Genomic DNA, 24,411 nt, shown 5'->3' with positions numbered 1-24,411 from the left:
AATCACAGTAAATGGTCTTGGATTATTTTGAGTAAAGCCGAACTTTTAAAGATTTACTTACAAAAATCATACGACATTAAAAAAATTATAAATGATCACTGACTTATATGTCTCAAAATGCAATATAACTAAATAGAAAACATGCTTGGAGAATTACACACAGGGAAAATGCACTTAAATGCAGTTCCCACGTCACTACTGCCTAGAAGCCTTTCATGTTCAACTCTGCTGGCAATGTCTTCCCCTCCTCTGGACTCGGATCAATTCATTATCTGAACCACAATGATGGCATGTATCCGAAGGCTGGAGTTTCTGGTCTTCTCTCTATGCCCAGAGTCTGGCAGAGTGCCTGACATGGTGCTCACAGTGTATGCCCACTAAGAATAACTGACTATATTCATGCCCATCTCTCCTACCAGATTGCAGGCAACTCCCCTATGGCAGGGAATAAGTCTTACATATTATTCACTTCTGCTCCATACAGTGCCTCATGAATGGCAGTCATTTGGCATATCTATCTCTATGTCTTCATATATCTATCTATGTCTATAGATATCTATGTCTGTATCTATCTATGTCTATCTATGTCTATATCTACATAGTTATACAATGACAGAGATAGGTATACAGATAGTATGTTTATGAGTGTGTGTGTATGAGCCAATATTTAGAATTATGTTGAATACCAAATTTATAAAAAAGCTCCAAGATTCCTATGTCAAAAAATACAAGAAGCATCAACTCCTTTTAAGTTTTTATTAAATGTTACTATAATCTTGAACCATGAATCCTTCACATTTGCTCCTCTCTCCCTTGTTGACCTTCAGTAACTACTTGGATGTGAATTTGAGCAAACTCTGTGGGAAGAGGAGCCTGGCAGCCTACAGTTCATGGGGCTGCAAAGAGTCGGACATGACTTAGTGACTGAACAACAACAACTCTGCGTAGGAGGCAGACAACCGATGGAACTGATGAAGTAGAGAGGCAAGAGGAACACAACTTAGACGTTTTGCAGGGGAATCAGAATTCTTTCCCCAAAAGCTCCTCAGCTACTAGAAAATACTTTCCACAGCCACCTGTCAATAATTTATTTAAAGCCACTATTATTAATAATCACAGAACACATGGATTTTTTTTCTCATTAGGAAAAAGAACTGGAACAATCTACCATTTTAGAAATGGTCCTAGAGGGACACTTCAAAAATGAGGCCAGATGTGATCTACATTCTGGAATATTTGAAGTTGATTTGATATAAATAGAGGTCTACAGAAACCCTGCTGACACAAGAATCACAAGGCACATATAAGTTTATGAATACTGCATTTATTATCTTTTAAATGCAACACACATTAACTTGGTACTCAAAGAGTGATTTTGCTCACTTGAGAATTATTGTGTCTTAACACCATAGTATCAATTTCTGCTTCTCAGCACCCTGTCTCTGTCATTCACAAAGGCTAACATAGTACTTGTCTTTATGTTGTCAATTTGTGTTCAGAGGGATGCCAGAACAGGAGTTAGCTTATAGACCAAAAACTCTACGTGGTTTACACAATGAATTGACACAGGGATGTGTCAAAATGTGGTTTGTAAAAGTGAGCACTTTGGACAGCACACAACATATAGCAGGAAGTCTGGGGAATTGAGGGAATCGAGGGCTTCCACTGAAAAGGGACATTAGGAAATGAGGAAGGACCTTCTGGAGGGGACAGGGATACTAGAGGTAATAGATAGAGAAGATCATTTAAGGGAAACCCTCTGCAGGTGGGGTTTTGACACCAAGGTGGGAACCCTTGCCAAATGCAAGGATCAGGAAGTCTGCCTGGGACAGTGTCCACACCACAAGGGCTGCCATCTCCACTTCTTGCTAAGGGCATCTCCCTTCTTGAGTCCACATGGTCACGGATATCACTTGCTATGACCTCTGCAAGTTCTTCCAAATCCCCCAGTTTCTGAGCTCGTAAGTCCTGGTGGGAGTCCTCAACCTTCCAGAACTGGGCAAGATAAGGAATGTGGCCATTCTGGTTTTTCTCTTATCGACAGCCAGCTTGGTGTGTTGGAGGGATGGGGTAGTAGGGAGGTAACGTGGGACATGGGGGGTCATGAGAGACAGCAAGAGGACTAGAAGGAGAGCGGCAAAGACTTTCGAATAGCATGATCAGAGAGAGAGCCTGAAGTGCCCAACTGACAGCTCGACAAGCCTGCTCAGCTACTGCTTTCCGACAGGACAAAATCTGTGGTTTGCACTTCCCACCACCCCCCATCCTTTTAGAATGATTATGTTGAAAACAAGCTATTGCTTTTTCTGTAACAGTCACACGACAACAAAGCAGTATTTACTATCCTTCTGAAGTTATACAAAAACAGCCAATGAGAATATGCCTGACTCTCCACTGTAGGCTGGAAACTGAGACTTGGGCCTTTTTTTGAGGAATTTGGATGCTAAACCACAGCATTCATCAACATCCTCCTGGAGCCCAGATAATAAATGACACCAAGATCTGTTTCTGGACTGAGCCCTGTATTTTGTATTCAGACTACCCTCAGGGCTGCTACTCTCTTAGATACAAAAGAATACTGATTCTCTTTAAATAAAACAATGACTGCCTAATTCAATTGTTGCCAAATGATGGGCCAATATTAAAATGCTTTAGCTATATTTTTCTTTGGGGACTCAACACTGGAGCCCTTAACACAGCACACTAATAGAGGTGAACAGATCATTCACGAAGTGGAACAATCTGGTCCACTTAAACATTTATCTATAGATAATAATAATAAAAAAGCTTCTGTGTGTGTGTGTCTCTGTGTGTGTATATTCTCAGAGTGCTGAGATCCTCCTTACCCACCTCCAGGCTTTGCAAGGCCTGATCCCCAAAGGAGCTTGTCCACTGGTTCCCCATCAGAGGCGGTAGTGGTGGGGGAGGGGTGGTGTGGCAATAGGAGCAAGCTATAGGCAAAATAAGATTTCAGTCAGACTCAAAGGCTGACTGCTGATTCTTGATAAACAGGAAAGTTTCTGCTTATTTTTTTTTAAACTCCCATGTTTCATTCCTGAAACAGTAGGATTTCATGCTTCATAGGTAGATAATATTTTCATGGCATTGGCAGAAACTGCTATTTAAAGATATTCTAAAACGACATCTTTAGCATCTCCATAATATTTTTACAATATAAACACAAAAGAAATAGATTTTTTAATATAATAACTTTTTAATGAGAATTTAAAAATAAAAACTATTTAAAAGATAGTCTTATGTTCCATAAACTTAATTCTTCAGGTAAAAAAGTAATTTCATCTTTCAATTTTAACTGCAAATGGCCCTTCAACTGTTACTCTTCAGAACTGTCAGCTGAAGGTGGAAGGCAATGGTTATATTTGATTTCCTGGTGGAGAAAAGTTGAACCAAGGACTTAAATTACTTTTCTACTGTCCTAAATGAGACACAGAATCATGAGAAGATACTTTGTCTTCTGGTCTATGTTTTAATCTTCAAAGCAGAAAAGTAGCATAAACCATTACTGGGAATATGTGCAGTTTCTGGAAACTTCTCAGGCTTTGGCCTGAGAGCTGAGAGTCAAAGAGGAGTTCAAATAAACCTTTCTTTTAATAGCAAAAACAAAATATTAAACTAAACTCACCTTTGTTTTTCACAAAAATTCTCATATTTTGTACATCCATTTTCAATGTCAAAAAGTTTCTTATATTCCAATGTCAATTCAGAGGTAAACAGCATTGCCGCCAGGCCTCTGGAGTATTTTGGGGCTATTCTAGGGATCTCAAGTCTAAAATATCACAGAATGTTAGCTCTTAAACATTTCTCTGAATAAAGCAGTATTTTTCGCATGTGTATTACTGTTAAACTTCATTAATTAGTTGGTCATGTAGCTTTTAGCTATGAATATGCCAAAATGATGACGTTCACTTATTGGGGGGGTGGCTTCCCTGGTGGCTCAGTAGTAAAGAATCTGCCTGCAATGCAGGAGCCGCAGGAGATGCAGGTTCGATCCCTGGGTTGGGAAGGTCCCTAAAGGTGGGCATGCCAACCCACTCCAGTATTCTTGCCTGGAGAATCCCATGGACAGAGGAACCTAGCAGGCTACAGTCCATAGGGTCACAAAGAGTCAGACACGACTGAAGCGACTTAGCACGCACAAGTTTGGGAAATACAAACATGTTCAAAGACCTACTCATTTTGAAATTTTAAAAAACATCACTGTTACAGAATAACTATCCAATTAGCAATTGTCTATGTGATTCATCAAGAGAATAAGCATCAGAAAATCAAAGTCTCCTATAAGTCCAAAAGCTCAGTACTTAAACAATATTTTGCTTTTTATAATCATGTCAACTTTGATTATGCATTTTTAATTGTCAATGAAATTTAGTAATAAAAAGGGAAAGCCTTAATTGAAATGCTTGTAAAATCCTCTTACTTGGAGAGTTTGTGTGAGTTGATTAATTAAGAGACTTTCACAGTTTTCATATTGATTGCCTTTGTGTTTCTGAACTTCCTGTCTGTTGGTTATGTGCAGGGTAGAAGAAATTGTGGCTGTAACAAGATGCAGGATTTCTCGACACAGGTTCACACTTTGATAAATTGGGTGGTTCTTCCCCCCTCTTTTGGGGAGTATTTCTCTGTTATCCCATTTTGTAGAAAGAGACAGGCTTTTAAACACTGATATTTTCCTTTCCTGTCATAATTCTGCCATATGTTTTTAGGAGATTAGATATCCTATATCTAATATAGTTTTTATTTAACATATTAAACTAAACATAAAATGTTTAACATTTAATTTAACATATTAAACTAAACATAAAAACAGAAATGGAGATATACAAATAAGCTAGTTTTGCTAGGACTAAGACAAACGGAAATGTTTCTATATCTGTTCTAGATCTCTACAGCAGAAAATATTAAAGATACAGGAATTTTCTGCCTACATTTGGGTGTTGGAGTACAATAGTAATAAGATTTTTCAATAGTCCTGAGAAAGAGAAAGGTTTAAAATATGGATATCTCAGTCTACTAAACAATAAAGTTAAGTATTCCCTATAGTACCACTGACAGTGACTTATGGAATTTATGAAAACAGGTTAAATTTTGAAATAAAGGAATTAAAATTGTCTTTGGTATACTTGATAAGACATTCCATCTCCTACTAAATATTTGGGGGATCTGTTATAAGATAAAATAAATATTTAGGGTGATGTTATAAGGAAAAATAACTAAATTTTAGGATGTCATTATAAGACAAACTTTAAAATTTTCTAGTTTGTTTGTTTAGGAATTTTCCCTCTATAGCAAGACAAGATACTCCTTTCTTCCTTTGAACATTTCAGCATATTTGTCCAGCATTATTTTTTCATTCTCTTTTATCCCCGGGGCTCTCAATGTTTAAATAGCTCCCTCCCATGTAAAGCTTTGCACCGATATCGATCAGTCTAGGCTGGAAGTTACTATGAGGCATTTTCAATAATCAGCCCAGCTGTTCAGAGAGCTTCTTGAATATAACCCTTAGGTAAACAGCATAATACACTGAGAACTCTCTCTAGCAACCAGCTCTACTTCGCAATCTCAAAGATTGCTATTAATGCTTCACTAAACAAAGAACTTAATTCTGATTTTAACAATGGAGGCTAAAGGGTAATTCAACCAAATCCCATCTTTGATTCAAATATATAGAAACTATAAGCGGTCCCCCCCCCCCCCCCGCGCCCACATGCTTGTATATTTGATGAATTCAAAAGCAAGTGTGTTGAGTAAACCATTTTTACAGCACCAAAAAGCAACTGTATGCAAGGCAATTTTTTAGTATTACCATTTTACTCCATAATCCTCGCATTCAGATTTCAGTTTATTCACTTAGATCTTTTAGGTCAATTATATTATCTACCTTTATGTAATGTACAGCAAAGTAATAAAAATGCAATTACTTATTTAGAATTTTACATTACTTTTTAATTTCCTCTTTCCTTAAGAGTTAAATGCTAAAGAAAAAGAGACTTTCACATAGCACTCCTAATTATGATTTCCTACTGACATGCAACAAGGGAACCTTAAAAGAAGCACCGAAAAAATGGACACTATATATAAAGTATAATGTAAAAATAGCATTAGGTAGCCATTCAGTGAAACCCATAATGTTCACACCCTTCAGTGGGTGAAGAATAAACATCATAAAAGTAAATAGCATTCCAAAATAGATGGTTCCTATAAACTCTTGAGCCCCCAAATTGTTTTGCTTTTAGAAAAAGAAAACAAAACCAAATAAAAGTGAGGTATAAACAATTCTTAATGTTTCTACTGAAACCATTCGAAAGTCTTTCAGGTTGTTATTTAAGTTAAATTAAACGTATTTGTCTGGTTAAAGCTATTCTGAGATGTAGTAAGTAGACAGAGGCTTCTAGGTCTTGGAAGAATGGACCAGTCTTCTGATAAATAAGAAATTTGAAATGTTTCTTTTAGTTTACAACTCACCACAAATACCATATCCATGAAAGTAAATCAGAATGACCTCGGTTTTTTCTTTTTATTGTTGTTGTTGTTGATGATCTGTTTAATTTTGTGATGGTTGTTTGTTTTCTCTTTATTTTAAGAGAGAAAATTTGGTCTCTAGCATTTAATTTATACCTACTGTGTCATGCGGTTATTTGCCAAACGAAAAAGACATAGTCTCTGCTCTTGATGGAGTTTATAATCTATTGGAAGAGATGGGACTCTCCCCTGACCCCAACACACTGTCCAATGGCGGAAAAAAAATAATGAGTGGTTACAATATATACAAATAAGAATATTAAGTAATATTAAGTACAACTGTGTACCCCATACAAAATCCTGATACTGAAAAAAAAATCAAATACACAAATTGGTTAGCTCAAGATTCTTGATCTACAAAATACCACCACATAAAGATTTATCATATTTAAAAGTAAGCAAACAGCGAAAGACTCACCCGTGACTTCGACAGTTAACCATCCACGAGTGAGTCTGCCACCTGCCTACTGTGAGCTGCTCCCGCCTTCAGGTCTTTCTCCCTGCTAGGGGCTGCTTTCTTATTTTAGCTCATAAGTGTTGGCCGTTCAAGTTCTTATCTCATAAAAATGAAAGTGAAAGTTGCTCAGTCGTCTCCTACTCTTTGCGACCCATGGACTATACAGTCCATGGAATTCTCCAGGCCAGAATACTGGTCTGGAATACTCCAGGCCAGGTAGCCTTTCCCTTCTCCAGGGGATCTTCCCAACCCAGGGATCGAATCCAGGTCTCCCGCATTGCACGCAGATTCTTTACCAGCTGAGACACAGGGAAGCCCAAGAATACTGGAGTGAGTAGCCTATCCCTTTTCCAGCAGATCTTCCAGACCCAGGAATCGAACTGGGGTCTCCTGAATTGCAGACAGATTCTTATCTCATACTTCCTCCTTAAATTCTTCAAATGCTCTCCTTTGAGATCCTCATTCATTGCCATAGGATTTTTTTTTTTTTATCATCCAATTTCTATGTTTAAGTTGTCTCCTAAAGTATTTCAATTTTCATTCCCTATTTCCCATTCATCTTGATCGTCTCACCAGCTCCTTAAACTCACTAGGTAGGAAAATCCTATCTTCTTGCTATGCGGCTCTTCCCATCAGTGAAGGGCAGGCAAATCAAGGGGGCCTCCCAGAACTGGCACATAACAATTCATTTGGAATCTTCCTTTACTTGGCTTCTCAATCTGGTCTTTTCAAATCTTCCTTTGAAATATCTCTCATATTTGTTTCTTCTCTTCCTTGTTATCATTATAACCTCTCACACAGACCAGTGCCTCCTCCCAAACTGGTCTCCCTGTCTCCAAGCATCAATGCATCTTGATAAGTCTGATCTTCTTAAACCACTAGTCTAGTCAGAACCCTTTCAGTGCTTACCAAGTAAAAGCCAAGTCTTCAGCTAGCATGCAGAATCCTTCAAAATTGCAGCCTAAATACTTTTTCCTGGTTCCCTCTGGCAAAAAAAAGTCTAGGCTCTATTCCAGGGCTTCTCAACCTTGCCATCTCCTGACGTTTGAAGTAGGTAACTCTCTGTTGGATGGGAGGGTCTGTTCTGTGCACTGCGGAATGGTGAGCCACAGGGCCGGTCTCTACTGATGAGATGCCAGGAGCAGCCCTTCTCCCCCTGATGTGATAGCCAAATGTCCCCTGTGGGGGACAAACCAGCCCTGCTCTAGTCAGAGAGGACCTGGGCACCTGTGAGCTTCCACCCATGTGGGTTCACTGCCTGGGATATGCCCAATCATCTTTAGTGTTTACAGCCCCACTCATTGTCCATGGTTTAGCTAGCATGCTTTATCTGCCCTGAATCCTTCTGCATTTGCCCCTATCAAAAGAGATCTCTTTCTTCTCAAACTTCTAAGCACTCTATCTTGCTAAAACTACCCTCTCTACCAGAGTGAGAGCTGCTTGAAAGTAGGATCTGTGTCATCATTTATTCCCCCAAATGATTATCACAGTGTCTGGCTCATATGACGAATGAAGACACCTCCAGCCCCAGCTTTCTAAACCTTGCAGTTAGAAGACAATGACAAGGCAGGAACAACTCTGGTGAATGTCCTTGAGAGCTTCTCTGCTTTCCTATTTCAAAGGGCAAGGAAGACACAGAGAAGATCTGGACCACTCAATACAGGGTTCACCCCTTTCAGAGAAACAAGCAGTCAGATTGGGAGGGAGGCAATGGGCACGGAGGGCAAGTTGATGGCAAACTTAATGAAAAGCAGACAAAACAGTGGAAGAAGGCTTAAATACCTTTTGGAACATACGGCATATAAAAAAGTCATAAGAAAGTTTACAATAAAGAAAAGAATGTGGAAGATGGAGGGTCAAAAAAGATAATTACATGAAAGGTCTTTAAATAGCTGTCTAATGGAGAAGTTGAGTGATTAAGACAATAGCTTGACAAGCTACCTGGTCACAGGAACATAAATCTGAAAGAGCAGGAGATTCTCCAGCTAGCTCAGGCAGATCACATCTAGTTTTTAAAAGACAGAAAACATGAAATTTGTATGTAGTTGTGCGTATGTGTGTGTGTACGTCTGTTTGTGTGTGGAGTTATCGGGAGGGAATGGTATGCTATTGATAAACTTTGGGGAAGGAAAGAAACCATCTGTACTGTCAAGTGACTTAAAACTCGAGGCGCAGTCCAGAGCAGGAATTAAACAGCGCAGCGTAGTGCAGTCAACACCATGTGAGAGGTGCCTTCAGGGCAACACACACTGCTGCTAGAAACACCGACCAAAAAAATGGACGAGCGGGATCTCAAAAGAGATGAGTCACCCAGAGGGTCTCTGTAGGACCAGCCTACTTTCTTAGCCTTGAACCAATGTGGTTTTGCCATGGGCAAGGAAAACGTTACACTATTCCAGAAAATCAATTCCGAATGTGTAAGCCACCGAAGAATATTTCTTATAGAATAAAGACTGAGAAGAAAATAAAGGCTGAGTAGCGAAAGCAAAGGTGTAGCTAAAATTTTAATGTAGCCCTTTCTACATATATACTTAGGGGTGAAAGGGAAGAAAACCCCATCACTGGGGGAAAAAACAAAAGTTATCTGGATATAATACTGATAAAAGGAAGCCTGCAAGAGCCTTTACTTTCTAATTGTAAGTTAATTATGGTTCTTTTTCTCCTTTGTTAACTGATGGTATCACTCCCAGGTGGGTCCTGACATTTTAATTTTTATTTTGGCCTAGAACCATCTTGATAATGCTATTCAAACAAATTAGCTGATTGAACTGCTAGTGGTAAGCTATTACGCCCGTGAAATCATAGAAAAAATGGGAGCCACAGAAACAGGGATAAGATAGGAGAGGCGTGGACTAAAGTTTGGCTAAAGAACCAGGGGGACTCTCTCACTGACACATTTACAGGATCCCAGTCTTCTCTGAACGGGGAGATACTGCTTTCTGGGGCAACAGCCTTTTTTTTAGGCCTGTTTTCCTTCTCTCTGTTCTCTGACTTTCCTCTGGGCCATTCAGGTGTCCTGTTGCACTGTCCCAACCCTTGTGCTTTGGCCTGCTGTCTCTTTACAGTGTTTGAAGAGCAATTATCCTTTCTTAGTAGCTATGTGGGGTCCCGCTTCTGACATGTTACCCACACTGACATGGGGTGAATAGAAAGCAAGGGACCCACAACCTTCCTCATATGCCTAAATGAGGAAAGTAGATCTCATCTGTTAAAGGAGCAACTCAGAGGAATCCTCATAGGCTTCTGGTGGGACTTAAAGTGGGGAATTTACTCATAGCGCTTGGCAAAGTCTCTGGCATGTAGAGAGAACACAGTAAATGTTAGCTCATGTGCTTCTTAAGGCTTCCCTGGCGGATCAGTGGTAAAGAACCTGCCTGTGATGCAGGAGACATAGGCTTGATTCCCTGGGTTGGGAAGATCCCTTGGAGGAGGAAATGGCAACCCACTCTAGTATTTTTGCCTGGAAAATCCCATGGATAGAGGAGCCTGGCAGGCTACAACCCGTGGGATTGCAAAGAGTAGGACATTACTGAGTGACTGAGCATGATCCCATGAGCATTACACGCTTCTTACTACTATGATGTAAGGCCCTATAATTCTTCATGACCTACTCTATGCTCTGGATGATCCTGCACACCTAGAAAATTAGCTCTTATCTCCATCAGACCTCTTTCTCTTTTTTCCCATTTTTTTGTCTGCACCGTGAAGCATGTGAGATCTCAGTTCCCCATCCGGGGGTTGAACCTGCACCCCCTTGCACTGAAAGCAGCAAGTTTTAACCACTGGACCACCAGGAAGTCCCAGACCTCCTTTTCATAACAAATATATTTTCCAATGCCCCTTTCCCATCTTGAAATGAAATTCAGAGCTAATATAATCTATGGACACACATACCAAAACCAAAAAAAGAGAATATAACACCCTAACTGTAATATAAAGAAAAAGTAACTTATAATAAGCTATGTTTCTCCATGTAAATGTGCAGGCATTGCTAAACTAGCAGATGTAGCTAAGTAGGCATATCCTTGTACCTACGTGTAAAATTAACAAAAATGTGACAGCTAGGCAGGCAAACCAATACATGAGCATTCTAATGCTGACTCAAAGCTACAAGTGGCATTACCATGGACACCGTATTGCCAAAGTATCCATCTGGTCCTTGTTCCCTAGCCTTCTTGTGTTTAGGGGAGACTGTGTCCTAGTTCTGGCCACTGTGCTATAATCAGAAGGAATGTGCCTCCCTTTTGGGCCACAGCATTGAAGAGCTGGTGTGAAAACCCCGTTCACTCCAGGCCGAGGTGGCTGGTAACAACCCCAGTGGTGGAGTCAGACTGGACCTCTGATTAACTGTGAACAGTGCTCCCTGACAATGCTTGATGGACACTTAGCATAAACAAAAATAAACCTTTGTTGCATTAAGCCACCAGGACTTCTAGGTTAATTTGTTTCTGTCCTATAACTCTACCTGTCCCTCAATGGTGAATGGCTCTTTTAACATATAGCCAGATTTTACATAACTGTTGTACACAGGGAAAAATTAGTGGATGCTAAAACCATGCAAAAAGTATTTTGTGTTTATATAGAAAATTAGGTTTAGAGAAATATAGACAGTGTTTGCACCTACATAAATGACCAGCAGGACTTGGAGAGTTTGTGCAGATCAGGATGTTGGTGTTGTGAACAAATGTGCAATGCACGGCAGGTTTCTTATCACTGACTCTTATACTGAAACAACCAAATGCCTCAACAGAGGCTCAAACCTCCCCCAATAGGAAGAATACCTCTAGGCCAGTAACCTAGAGGCAAGATCAACATGGACTTGACTGCCCAAGTGGCACGTTGCAAGGTGGCATCAATGAGTGGTTCATAGGTTATAGTGTCTTAGAAACTAGATTGGCTTCCACAAGATGTGTATGTGTATACACACACACACACACACACACACACACACACACACACACACAAACCCACAGTAAGCAAGATAAAAGGTTCTCTGGTCACAGGTTGGTAACCGCTGGGCTAAAGAGTATAAAGCGCAGTCCAGAATCTTTAGACATGTGCATCATACCCTCCACAAGGGAGAACCAGCATGCACTCTTCCCCATGTTCCTTTTGTTCCAGAGCTTGTGCAGAACTCATGTTCCATAGGGTATGCCATCTCCATCTTAAGACATGAGCTCAATAAGGCTAGAGAAAGGAAGAGGCTTGTGTAAAGTTTTCAGAGAGTTAGTAGCAGAGCAAGACCTGGAACCCTCACTCAAACATCAATATGCTCAGCTATAAAACAAAATTAAGTGAGATATATACTCCAGTGTAGAGGAAACTCATAAACATACTAAGTCAAAGAAGCCAACCATGAAAGGTTGACATACTATATTCCATTTATAGGAAATCGCCAGAACAAATGAATCCATGGAGAGTGGAAGAAGACTGTTGGTTGCTGGAGGCCAGGTGGAACATGGGAAGGGAAATGACTGCTTAATAATATGGGGTTCCCTTTTGGGGTGATGAGAATGTTTTGGAACTAGACAGAGGTGGTGGCTGCCTAACACTGTGAATGTACTAAATGCTTCAGATTTCTACACTTTAAAACAGTCAATTACGTTGTGTGAATTTTATCTCATTAAAAATGAACAAGGTAAAAACACAATATACTTTTCTCTATATGATGCTCTTATGAATTTGAGTTCTTTAATTTACTAGAAAGTAGCACAGCAGTATGATCTTTTCCATATGCTTCCTCACACTGCAGTTACAAATATTTTGATTACCTTTTGTTTTCTGGTTATTATGTGAGGAAGTGGATGCCATAAACCTACAGTGAATAGAATTTCACAGGGATTGATTATAGGATGAAAAAGATAATGCAGCTACTTTGAGTAGGGTAGAGTGGTTTTCTATCCACCAGCTACTAAAGCTAGTCTGTGTTCTGCAGAATAGAAATATCAGGGCACTGGAGTCAGATGAACAGAGGTTCAAATCCTGACTCCATCACTTGATAGCTATACAGTGATAGCAAGTTATTCAGATTCTCTGAGCTTCAATTTCCTCGTGTGATATGGAGCAGTAATACCTACAATACAGGGTCACTGGGAGAATTAATTGCAATGATGTAGGCAAAATGTCTGGAACAAAACCTGAATCCAAAATAGGAAATCAACCCAACTTCCAGCATCCCCAAGCACACTATTTTCCTAGGGAGCACACCAGTGGTGCCTAAAATTTCCCTCAGAGGGCCACAGAGGTGCCTCAATTCATGCTAGGGATTTTCTTTCTGAAGCGGAGGACATATTTGGCTTCAGGAAAAAATTTCAGAGTGAAGATTTTCTTTGTTCTCTGACTCCATGGGATGCTCTGTTGTACTCTGCAGATCAGAAAGTGGGAGTATTGGGCAGAATATATTACGCATATGCATGTGTTTATAAAACAACAAGGATCTCTGGACGGCAACCCCTACATAATCCAGGCTGTCAGAAGAAAGACTCTCTGGAACCTTCATCTTTTGATCAATTGGGAACTAAATGGGCATTTCAAGAAAAAACAAACACCTTTAGGCACAATTAACATGCTTCTTTAATGTACTGTGGTCCTTTCACCCCACACTCAGTTTTAATAGTGTAAGACAGTATTTTAGGAAAACATTGAAAAAAATTATCTTCATTAAAAAAAAAATCCATCGGTCACATAACTGTACATTGTACTACACAGAACAACACATGAATTACATATAGTAAATTTGGGATATTTGGTTCATATGAGGATGGAGCACACTGGATAGATAAATATCTGCATCTGAACCACCAAATTGTTTGGTGAATTAACCAGTTTGATAAACAAACAAACAAAAAAACACAGCAAAGGTATTAATTCTAGTCATTTGGAACTCAGCAAGCTTAATTCAATGCTACTTAAGTCATGCTAGAAAACTAAGGAGCAAACGAAGACATTTTAATCACTAAACTGCTGCTAGAGAGCCTCTAGCAGGGAAAGATTGAAAGCAAAAGAAGAGGAAGGTGGCAGAGGATGAGATGGTCAGATAGCATCACTGATTCAATGGACATGAACTTGAGCAAATTCCAGGAGATAGAGGAGGGCAGGGAAGCTTGGCATGCTGCAGTCCATGGGGTCACAAAGAGTCAGACACGACTTAAGTGACTGAACAACAAGACAGCCTCATATTCAAACAATATCTGCATTAAAGAAACATTCATTCCCCTGTTACAGTGGTCCATCCTGGGCCATAGAGGAGCCCAAAGACAAGATGCTTCTTCTGAAAAGAAGCCTAACTGGTGAGAAGATGAGTTAGCTCTTACTTTTCAGAGATTGTGTTTCTTTTTAATTCCAAGGTTGGGGAGAAAACACATATAAGCCAGTTAAAAGCCAGCTCTCCTCCCCAAAGCTTAGTGGTGGTGAAATAGGGATGGGAAGAATGAAGGAGATTAAAGAAGTAGTGTGGGAAGAAATCTTTTTTTTTTTTTTTCATGAAAATATAAAGCAAGCTCCTTCAGGGCCTGGTAGTAAGAAGGAGGGGCATATGAGAACTTTCTGGCACCCTGTCCTTGAAAAAGAATGTGAATCATGGGTTCCAATGCTCCCCACAGGTAGGACTGACATGAAGCTGTGGCAACAGTCACTGGGCAAGTATACAGGGGTTCTGAGTGTTGTGGTGACATCACCTATCAGCCCAGAAGCCATTTACTTAATAATCAATCTGCAGGGCATAAGTCTATTCAACTGAAAATGTAGAAAACAATCTTCCAGGTTATTGGCAATAAAGTGGGTAACCAGCAATAGAAAGACATTTTAATGCATAGGTTTCTTCTCAGTGTGAGTTATGAGATAGTCATGTGTATTAAAGAGAGTTTTGGAATTCAGTAACCCAAAATGAAAATTGGGATCTAAAAAAATATGTGCATTGGGAAAGAAAAAAGAACCTGAAAGGATATACCTCCAAATATTATAAACAGTTATTTCTGGGTGATATAATTTTATAATTAAGAGAAACATTTTAATATGAAAATCTTACATTTAAAAGACAAAATACAGTTTAGACCAAATACAATCAATGAACAACATAAAGGCAGGAGCACTGAAGAATAAATGTAAGAACAAGTACTAAAGAAACAGACACTGTAAAAAGAAACCAACCCAAACGGACCGCAATCCTATGAATGAGAACCAGCTGCCTGGGCAGTTGGCTGAATAACTTTTAAAAAAATGCCAAGGAGTAAAAAATATGGTCTTTTATGATAAAGACATGATTTAGGATTCTTTGATGGTCCAATTTAAAACTAAAAATGATTAAGTGACTCTTACCTCTACGTGTGAAAGCAATATTATGCACTTTTGTACCCCAAGGTCTGGCTCCTTTATCCTAGAATAGTCATTTTGTATTTGTCTGATATGATCCGAATACTTAAAGTAATCTCACTCTGCAACAGAACTATAATATTAATCCTTTAATACCTAAATATTAAGATGATGAGCCACAGAATTTCCTGCAGTATGGTTTGTAAAGGTAAAATGTAAAGAGAAAATGGCCAACAATACTTGCATGGTTGAAATATGGGGCATACGTATTATGGAATAATAAGCAGTCACTAAAAAGAATAATCTAAATTCATAATATAGACACTGGAAATGTGCACATAAATCATTATTGAATGGAAAAAGCAAGGTATAGGACACTATGAATAATAAACTTTTGTTAAAAGAAAAAAGTGTGAGTTTACACACGTAACCGAGGAAGAATTTCACCTCTTCTCTAAGATATGAACAGATCTCATTCTTTCACTTCATTCCAGTCTTTGCTTAAAAGTCATCTCAGAGAGGCTTGTCCTGACCCCCATACCTAAAGTAGAACCACTTGGAATTCTCTATCCCTTAAGAGTACTTGATTTTTCTTCATGGCATGCACATTTTATATTACATTTTATATACATTTTTATTGATTTTCTGACTGTCTCCCTATTAGAATCTGGGTTCCATTAGAACATGGCTTTCACGGGAAAGGGGACTTCATGTGTTTGGTTACTGTTGCTTTTTCTGTCCTAGTTCCTAGAACACAATAGATGCTCAAATATCTGTTTAATGCGTGAATAAACAAATATAAATGTGTACTGTACTTAGGTGCTCAGTTGTGTTTGACTCTGTGACCCTGTAGACTGTAGCCTGACAGGCTCCCCTGTCCATGAGGATTCTCGAGGCAAAAATAATGCAGTAGGTTGCCATGCCCTCCTCCAAGGGATCTTCCCAACCCAGACCTGGATTGAACCCAGGTCTCCCACATTGCAGGTGTATTCTTTACTGTCTGAGCCACCAGATGAGCCCATGAGTACTGGAGTAGGCAGCCTATCCCTTCTCCAGGATATAAACAAGTATGTATATAGACAGATATAATACATACATGTATTACATGTATATGTATATGTGTGTGTGTATATATATATATACACACACATACATATAAATAAAAACTTACATATAGATAAAACATATACAGTGAAAAAACTCAAAGCATCTGTACTAACTGTTCATAATAGTTATTCTTGGGGCGTGGGAGTGGGAAAGATGGATGGTAGGGAGAAAAGGGGGGCCTTTTAACTTTTTACATTATACACTTTGATTTTGCTTGAATAACTTGTAATAATGATGAAATTGTGCTATAATTTAAAAATACCCCAAACAATTGTTTTATAAGGATTAGGGCTTATGGAACTTACATAATTGCTTTAAAAATGTCTGGTGATTACATTCTTATATCTCTAGTTTCTCAATTAGACTGATCAACTTAAGATATTATAACCAATTGTGATTTCAAAATCTTAACTTTAGGCAATGGTTCTCAAACTCTTGTGTGCATAGAATTATCTGCTCAGTTTGTTAAAAATAAAAAATGTCAAGTCCCAACCCCAGAGATTCTGAATAGGGACTAGGTAGCAGGAATTTCTTTTTAAAAAAATATCACCCCAGATGACTGACTCAAAGCTTACCCTTTGAGAAACTGGCTCAAGATAGAACTGAACAGGAAAGAGTGAATCAACATATATTTAATGAGGACCAATTATCTGCCAGGCAATATTGAGTAATTAACATTGTTGTCAGCCACTTCAGTCATGTCCAACTCTTTGCAACCCAGGGACTGTAGCCCACCAGGCTCCTTTGTCCATGGGATTTTCCAGGCAAGATTACTAGAGTGGGTTGTCATGCCCTCCTTCAGGGGATCTTCCCGACCCAGGGATCGAGCCCTAATCGCCTGTGTCTCTTCCATTTCAGGCAGATTCTTTACTGCTGAGCCACCAGGGAAGCCTGAGTAATTAACATTAGATAATTTTAATTAATTGGTTATTAGTGGATGAATTTCAGCTAGCTGCATTTGCAACAAATGTGTAAGTGCTTACACACCATCCCTTCCCAGGTGGCACTAGTGGTAAAGCACCCACTTGGCAAATGCAGGAGACATAAGAGAAGGGGGTTCAATTCCTGAATCAGGAAGATACCCTGAAGGAAATGGCAACGCACTCCAGAATCTCATGGACAGAGGGTCCTGGAGGCCTCCAGTCCATAGGGTTGCAAAGAATCAAACACAACTGAAGCCCCTTAGCACTATGCATACACACGCTGTAACTGAATAGACAAAATACCTTGGAAAGTTAAAGTTATGATGACAATTTTGTGGTTCTACTTGTGTACATTTTTAAATATTATTACAGTTAATAATATCATTATTGGGTAGGCCAAAAAACATCATGCCTTCATGTCTTTATATGGGGGTATTGTTCTTAGTCATTTGATAGTGTCTGTCTCCTTGCAACCCCATGGACCATACCCCGCCAGGCTCCTCTGTCCACGGGGATTCTCCAGGCAAGAATACTAGAGTGAGTTGGCATGTCCCCCTCCAGGGGACCTTCCCAACCCAGGGATGGAACCCAGGTCTCCCACATTGCAGGTGGATTCTTTACCAGTGGCGATGCATGGTACTAAAAACAAAGGCAAATATCTCCAATGCACATTAAAAGTAGCGGACCACCAGCTAGAAAACCTTAATTCAAGCTCCTTTTGACTATCACATGTGTATGTCCCTTCACCAGGACTCAATTTTCTCATTTATATTAGTAAGTTGCTAGAGTTGAACCAGATGCCTAGAAGATCTTTTCTGGCTCTATCAATCTATTTTTCTCGTACAAACACATACAGGCATTTCCTTTGTATCACACATGATACTTTCACCAATGGCACTTCCCTGTGTAAAGGGAGCTGCTGCTGACATGCTTTCAACCATCTTTTGTACTCATACTTCGGAGAAGGCAATGGCACCCCACTCCAGTACTCTTGCCTGGCAAATCACATGGACAGAGGAGCCTGGTAGGCTGCAGTCCATGGGGTCGTGAAGAGTCGGACACGACTGAGCGACTTCACTTTCACTTTTCACTTTCATGCATTGGAGAAGGAAATGGCAACCCACTCCAGCGTTCTTGCCTGGAGAATCCCAGGGACGGCGGAGCCTGGTGGGCTGCTGTCCATGGGGTCGCACAGAGTTGGACATGACTGAAGTGACTTAGCAGCATACTCATACTTGCACACACACAAATATGGGTGTCTATACCAAGGTTATTGATACACCCAAGTCAAACATATGCATTTAGTTCTTATTTTAGTATAAAATACCCATTACAATAAACAATTTCAAGAATTTAAGTGAAAAATAACTTTGGGATTATTTGCTTACTCAAAGACTTAAAGCAATAGCAGCAAACTCGTGACAGAAGGCTAGGAGTGGGGTCTTCCCTGGCGGTCCAGTGGTTAAGACACTGTGCTTCTGTTGCAGAGGGCTAGGGTTCAATCCCTGGTACGGGAACTAAGTTCCCACATGCTGTCATGTGCAGTAAAAAAAGCAAAAGCAAAAAAGGCTAGAAGACTCTGAGTCACTTTACGTACCCTAAGATTATGTCTGGAATTTTTACCTTTTCTGCTATCATATTCATGCTTCATTTACAAAGATTGACCCTAATAAGAACTGTTTTATTTCTAAAAATATAAAAAAGAGTAAGTATACTGAAGGGGAAAAAAAAACCCTTCATAGGAATCCTAAATGTCTCTAGGTGAAACGAATCACCAGCAAATACATCACCACCCATGAAGATTTCAAAATAACATCTTGAGAACAAGGAGACACAATGGCTCATTTCATACATTTTTTTTTTCCCTTCACATTTCATTCTAGACTAATCAGGGGGCTCAAACTGCCCTGCTGCCAAAATAATCCATATTCCATTTAGTGTTGCTGATGATGGAGAGGAAGGAAATGAAAGAAATGGGATGCCTCAAGAGGACGACAAAGGAAAAGATCACAAGGACACTGACTGCTAATTAGCAACATATTATAAGTACGGGTAAATGCACTAGTCTTTCAACTCTCGAGCCCCTAAGTTCATATCTTAGATGGAAGTGAAAATGTGTTTGTCAGTACCATGCTGGTCTCTTTTCTTGAAAGATGACGGACAGCTGGGAGCCAGGGCTGAAGGCCGGTGCAGAGATCTGCTGTTGCGATGGGGGCCGCTGCCTGGCAGCAGAGACTGCCTCTGACCAGCTCAGTTCTGTCCTCCCTGAGCAACTTGTTTATAATCGGTTCTTAAAATCTTAAAACAATCTGTTCTTTCAGCAGAAGCAATTTTCCCCCTTTCCCTGAACAGTGCCTAGACTGTTAATCAGAAACAGGGAAACTTCATGAGCCTTTTTTTTTTTTGAGCCCCTCCTGAAGTGCTGAAGATGTCCCAGTCAGAAGAATCCTGCAGGAGTGGATTATAAGACACCCTTCAGGCTTGGGGACTAATTTCCAGTGCTTTTTTGGGAACCAGGATTCAATGGATAGCTCTGGTCTCTTATTCTAAGACCTATTGGAAAGAACATCCCCTTGGCCACACGGTAGCCAACCCTGTAGCTGTTTCAGATGATAGATCCAAAGAGAGTTCTTAGCTAGGGGTCTAAGGATAATGCATGGGGCATCAAGCGGTCCAAAGGAAAGAAATGATTCAGGGAGTTCTGGTATAGAAAGAGAGTTAGAGACAGAGAGAGAGACAGGGAGAGACAGGGAGAGAGAGGGAGGGGTAAGAAAAAAGAAAGGGAGGAAGGGAGTTATTTTAAAACTGTTGAGGAGAAAGAAAAATGTATCTACACACACACACACACACACACACACACACACACACTCTGACTTTTTCGGACTCCTCTAATAAAATGGGAACATGGTGTTTTTAGACCTCTCTTAAAAGCCTCTAGCCTGTCTCTTTCCTGCTGGATTTACAATGCTAAAAAGCAAAATCCCAGAAACCTATTTCTGTTTACTTAAGAAGGATAAAGTGTTACCCCAAAACAGAGGAGCCTTTTACAGAGATTGGAAAACAAATGGTTTAAGAGCATTAAGATCTACATATCTCTCATGCCAGCACATTTAAAGTCATCAATCAAACATAATCCTGAACATACGAGGTGCAAAAGTGCTAAAAAGGCCCCAGTAAAATCCAAGCCTTTTCAGGTGTACCACCCAATCCTAAGCATTATATACAAGGCAGAAATAGCTCTCGTTTATACACACAACACCATTAGGGACAATTTATCATGTCTTTAAAAGTGATATATAGTACATTGTGAAATTGCTTATTAACTCCAGAAATAACAAACCCAGCTTGTGTAAATGCACTTGAATACCCATAATTGGAATTTTGAAAACTTACTTAGAGACTATTCTTATTTATAGTTTAGACTTTCTACTAATCTACCCCCTCACTTGTATATCAGATTTTTAAATTCGTATTTTCCAATTAGCATTAGGAACTAGAGCTATTTTGACCAAAAAGTTTTAGGATGTTTCAAATAGATTTGTTACACCAAATGCTAAGAAGGACAAAGATTACATGAACAATTGACTTTGGGTAGAAATCTAAATTATATGAATTTATAATTTTATCATTCAAACCTTATTTTCTTCTAAAACACTGCCAGTCTGCATTTATTTCCTGATTTTCCCTTAATTCATTACAAAGAAATATGTATGTGACTGTTTATAGCCTTGGCTCCTACACCTGACTTCATTACAACTCTTCCTTTTTTTTTTTTTTTTTTTAAAAAAAAAGGTTCTTTTTGTCCTATAAATACAAGATTTCATACATTAGAAATAGCACTCTTGGTCTGCATTAAAATCTACCCAAGCCAAAGCTAAAAATTGTAGGAGTAAGGAAAAAGCAGAGGAGGCCTGAAGCCAAGGTCAGACCTTGCTTCACTGGGGGTGCTTCACGCTCACCACTGTTAAAACCTATAGAAACAACTATATTCTGAGGTCCCTTTGGGCAGCACAGGGTCCAAGTTCCGGGTGGGTTTTCAGGTAGACAGACTGTGTGACTACACAGTGTTGGCCCCCTTTTGTGCTCACATGTTCACAGGACAACCGTATACTTCTCTACTAGATGACTGATGACTTACATACAGAAAATACCACCTCGTGTGTTTCTTAGCGAGCTGATGCTGCGGATTTCTGATCTCATCTGACTCATGATCAGAACCACAGTCAGAATGAGCATCGAGGTTCCTCTCTTGACTCCCATACCTGAGAAACGTTCTTCAGGCCCTCATCCAGTTAACAAGCACTGTGCTGTACTACAGGCCAAGAACTGTGCTCAATGCCGGACCCACTAAGTGCACCAAAAGTTTAGGAGCGTAGTCAGTGATGGAGACAAGCGAGCAAAAAAGTATAATGTTCCCAGGAACCCTGAGTGGTCAGTTCCATCCAGAAGAGTGTGAGTCGTGAAAGATTATACACAGTAGATGATTAAGGATTTACGGCTATAAGCCATCACTGAAACAGCCCAGCAGAAAGAAACATCTTTAACAAAAAGCCCTTAAAGGTGGAGCTCAAGCCATTAGGTTAGGATACATGAATCTAGAGGTTGCACGAGAGGGGATAGTTCCAAGACTACAAGAATGTGGATTCATATTTTGGCTCTTTTCTTGGTCTGTGAAAATGGAAAAAATACGTAACCTTCAGTTCTCCCTGGAAAAATGGAGACAACAATGGCTGTTTCATAAGGATGTTGTGGGGTCTATGAGAAACATAAAAACTGTTTATGACAAGTACCTTAACTCAGTATTTCTCCAGGCTTGTTTAGAGAGATGTCAATAAGACAAAGAGGATCTTTGCTATGCAAGGTTAAAAGACACTTTTACTTCTCAGAACCATGCAGATGCTAACGTATAATCTGACTCTTCTAGACAGGGCTGTGGAACACAGCAGTGCACACGGACAATTGACCATAAAGCCCTTGTTTAGTGGAATACCCCCTTCCACAGGCAAACACACTTGGAAAATAGTGCCACAAGTCCGTATATATGTGTGTATTAAGTGTACGTATCTATTTAGACATTATAAGTGAATTTTGGAAGAGATGGCAATTATTGGAAACTGCCAAAACAAGAGGATGGAAAAGAATAGGTCATTTTCCAACAAATTTCAGCTTTGGCCAGAAAACAGCAGCCAACGGGGTCTCTGAATTCTCTGTCCGAGGAATGGGGCAAAACCACAACGCCCTACATGGAATCAAGTCTACAATCAAAGGCTTCTGCCGTCGTCCCTAGCCCATTACACTGCACTGCCCATGTGTGTTGCTAATCTCACTTCCAAGGGACTTCATGTCCAGGACATGATCTCTTCCTAAGTATTTCTTATTATTCCTAGCTCGTGGGCATGGCTCAAAATTCCATTTACAAAGCATTCCCTCATTCTCCTCAACCTATCAGAATCCTCTTCTTTGAAAGCCTAGTTTAAAACTGACCCCCGACCCAGAAGTTTCCCCCAACTGAATCCACTTCTTCCTCCCCAGAGGCCAGCCATCAGTAGTTTGCATCTCTCCTGCAGCTGTCAGCCTGGTAAGGAAGCTTTCCCCCGAGCTGCTCTTTAAACAGGGTCTTCACTAGACTATAAGCTCCCCCAGAGCAGGGCTGTGTCTCCTCTTCCCGTCTCCGCAGCACCTGGGACAATGTACTGCACATAAATGAGGAAGAAAATGCCCGTTGGAGCTATGGGCTTCCCAGGTGGTGCTGGTGGCAAAGAATCTACTTGCCAAGGCAAGAGACTCAAGAGACACAGGTTCAATCCCTGGGTTGAATCCCTGGGTTGAATCCCTAGGAAATGGAACCCTACTCCAGGATTCTTGCCTGGAAAATTCAGTAGGTAGAGGAGCCTGGCGGCCGTAGTCCATGGGGCCACAGAAGCTGGACATGACTGAGCACACAGGGCCTGGTATAATGTATTGCACATAAGTGACAAATAAAATGCTTACTGGATCAGTTCAGTTCAGTTCAGTCGCTCAGTCGTGTCCGACTCTTTGCGACCCCATGAATCGCAGCACGCCAGGCCTCCCTGTCCATCACCAACTCCCAGAGTTCACTCAGACTCACGTCCATCGAGTCAGTGATGCCAACCAGCCGTCTCATCCTCTGTCGTCCCCTTTTCCTCCTGCCCCCAATTCCTCCCAGCATCAAGTGGCTTCAATTCTGAAAAGTCATAGTAAAAGCTCAAAGACTAAGACAATATCCCAATAACGAAATACAAATTCTATTCAATTCCAATAATAATTAAGTGAATGGAACAACACATGCTGTTAATATTACACGCAGCGACGTACCAGGCCTAAAAACACAGTGTGCTTGGACTTGTCACAAAGATTTCCACACTCTTGCCAGAAATACTTTAGTGGGGAGTCTTAAGAGCCCTGGGAGCACTTCCAGGTTGTTGCTGACTGGTTTTAAAACGAACACTACAACCCAGGGTGTCGAGACCTTCCCAAACACCTGGACATCCCTATTCCCGCTGCAGAGTGTCCTTTCGATGATGTCCTTCCCCGGGTGGTGTCTCTTCTTTCACTTCTGACTCCCACCCTTCCCACTTGATCCCACCACTCATCAGTCGGCAAACAAACCACGTCTATTGCCAGGAAAAAGGTAAGAATGATCCTTGTACATTTTATCCCAAGTCTTTTTCACGAGGAAGGAAGTGAATTAAAATCTCATCTAGCAGACATCCTTCCCCCAGCTGTGTCTAGTCACGAGCAGAATGATTATGTGCATCTGATCAAAACATTAAAGAGGAAACCTATATAAAAATTAGGTATGGCTTAGAAATAAGATGCCAACATGGTCTGCATATTCTGTAGAAACAACACTAAAGCAGCACTAGACTAGGTCTGCAGCTTGGGAGCCTCTCAGGTGAAAGCAGAAAATGACTCAGAAAAGAGCTACTGGAGTGTCAGGACAGTTCCTAAAATGAGCCTGAGTTCCGTGAGCAGAGGCCCACGTTTCCTGACACACTGGGAGGCGCCCCCACTCTCCAAGCTGAAGTGTGGAGCGCTCTGGGCTTGTACAGG

The 24,411-nt window shown here is 40.3% G+C and overlaps 1 protein-coding gene across 16 annotated transcripts in view; it reads right to left on the bottom strand.

The window, feature by feature from the left end:
- The window catches only part of VTI1A (vesicle transport through interaction with t-SNAREs 1A), a 381,885-nt gene that overhangs the window by 183,059 nt on the left and 174,415 nt on the right, over positions 1–24,411 (bottom strand). For 5 of the 16 annotated variants that reach the window (XM_061403479.1, XM_061403482.1, XM_061403480.1 and 2 more), the window contains exon 7: positions 2,851–2,951. The exons of the other annotated variants lie outside the window; for them this stretch is intronic. In XM_061403479.1, the coding sequence (XP_061259463.1) occupies positions 2,851–2,951 (101 nt within the window). The remainder of the gene's footprint in view (positions 1–2,850; positions 2,952–24,411) is intronic. 16 annotated transcript variants of the gene reach the window in all.

This window comes from Bos javanicus, chromosome 26, assembly GCF_032452875.1.
Source record: "Bos javanicus breed banteng chromosome 26, ARS-OSU_banteng_1.0, whole genome shotgun sequence".
NCBI lineage: Eukaryota > Metazoa > Chordata > Mammalia > Artiodactyla > Bovidae > Bos > Bos javanicus.
This window is presented reverse-complemented; position numbering and strand designations above follow the sequence as displayed.